The sequence below is a fragment of the Curcuma longa genome, unplaced genomic scaffold (genome assembly GCF_044706935.1).
Source record: "Curcuma longa cultivar G26 ecotype Majalengka, Jawa Barat unplaced genomic scaffold, ITB_CL_G26_1.1 contig_11284, whole genome shotgun sequence".
In the NCBI taxonomy this organism is placed as follows: domain Eukaryota; kingdom Viridiplantae; phylum Streptophyta; class Magnoliopsida; order Zingiberales; family Zingiberaceae; genus Curcuma; species Curcuma longa.
The window spans coordinates 551-2,178 of record NW_027428834.1 but is presented as its reverse complement, the minus strand read 5'-3'; the positions used below and the strand labels follow the sequence as shown (position 1 = coordinate 2,178).

Here is a 1,628-nt window from a genome sequence, read left to right as displayed (position 1 = left end):
ATGGGGGTTGGGAGAATTATCAGCCAGCTTCTAAGGAAAAGGTGGCAGATTCAACCATGTGTAAGCAACTTCTGCAATCCTTTATCTGAAATTGATATTATACCTTTAGAACATCTTGAGATGTTTGTTCAGAAGGAGGTTTTAGTTCTTGGGCACTTGTTTAAGTTACCTTACAGTTGAAAGTTTCTAGAATGAGATATTTCTATTCACAGGCCCTACTTTCGATGCCATCGGCTGCATCTAATGCAGATCAGTCAAGTAAACTTGGAAAAATTAAGTCTGTAAGAGCATTGATGGTCATTGGAGCAGGAATCTCAGGTATATTCAGCTTTGCCACTGTAGCAACTGCTGATGATGCCGAAACATGTCCTCACCAAGGCATCCTTGATTCCCTCTATGTGAGTATTGAACTAACTTCTTTGCCATGAAAACACAACATAAGAAATATAGTTCCTGGAATTGATGCTTTTTTAATCACACCAATTGTTATAGGTTTTGTTATCACACCACGATTCATTGATGATGACGATGAATAGACTTGTTGATCCCATAACTATTACCTCATGAAAACAACTACCTAAACTTAATGACAACCTCTTCTGTTTTTCAGGTTGAATCAGAAATATTTTGCCTGCATGGTGGGCTATCTCCGACTATTGAAACCCTTGATGGCATACGGATCTTTGATCGTGTTATGTGTGATCTTTTATGGTCTGATCCTGATGACAGATGTGGTTGGGGTATTTCTCCTCGTGGTGCTGGATATACATGTTATGGCTTTATGTTTTTGGTTTCTTATGATTGTGATAGCTCATTATATTCATTTAGTTGAGATATATGACAATTCAATCATACTAATAACCTTAATCTGATAGCAACGAGTTTTGTGTCAACTGGGGACATGTACTTACCTATTTTATTTTGGCAAATTTTTCTTATGGTTGGTTTTATCCCAAATAGGACCAAAAGGTGGTTACTATATTCAGCGCTTATTGCTATCGGTGTGGAAATATGGCTGCCATCCTGGAAGTTGATGACTGTAAAGGTCATACATTCATTCAGGTAAATGTATATCTATTCTATGTTAGTGTGTTAAAGTTGATATTGCTTTGTGATATTGCTTAAATTGAGCAGAGTTAGACGAGGCATACAATTTGATGCTACGGAGAGCATCCAAGGAAGAACAGAATGGAGTGAATGGAGTCTACGGAGAGCATCCAAGAATTTAAAGCTTGCTGGTCCAAGCCTGTTCCAAGTAAGTGAATGGAGTGGCTCATGATTCATTGCTATGCTAGATGGAGATTTTGTTTACTTTTCCCTTTTGGATTTGTATCTGTAGAAGTACAGCAGTCAAAAGGTTATTTGTAAACGTTGAGGATTCTATATTAGTTCCTTCTGAGGATGAAAACAATGTAATATGTTGCAAGAAGAATAATTTTTGTTAGTTACTTTTGATTATTTGTAAATATTGAGGTGATTAAATATATCGGTGCTTTTGTATTTGTGATTTGTTTGATGAATTTATAATATTATGATAATTTTGTCATCTTGCTCGATCATAATTTACAAACAACATAAAAAAAATAAGTGTTATTACAACAGTTTTAAATTCAATGACATCGGTTTGG

The 1,628-nt window shown here is 35.7% G+C and overlaps 1 protein-coding gene across 1 annotated transcript; it reads left to right on the top strand.

Moving 5' to 3' along the window:
• Positions 1–354: 354 nt before the first annotated feature.
• On the top strand, positions 355–1,062 carry LOC141815834 (serine/threonine-protein phosphatase PP2A catalytic subunit-like; the record flags this gene model as incomplete). Its single annotated transcript, XM_074703704.1, has 3 exons — positions 355–378; positions 611–790; positions 961–1,062. Coding segments are annotated over exons 1-3 (306 nt in total), but the record flags the coding sequence as incomplete, so codon positions are not given.
• Between the last annotated feature and the right edge of the window lie 566 nt (positions 1,063–1,628).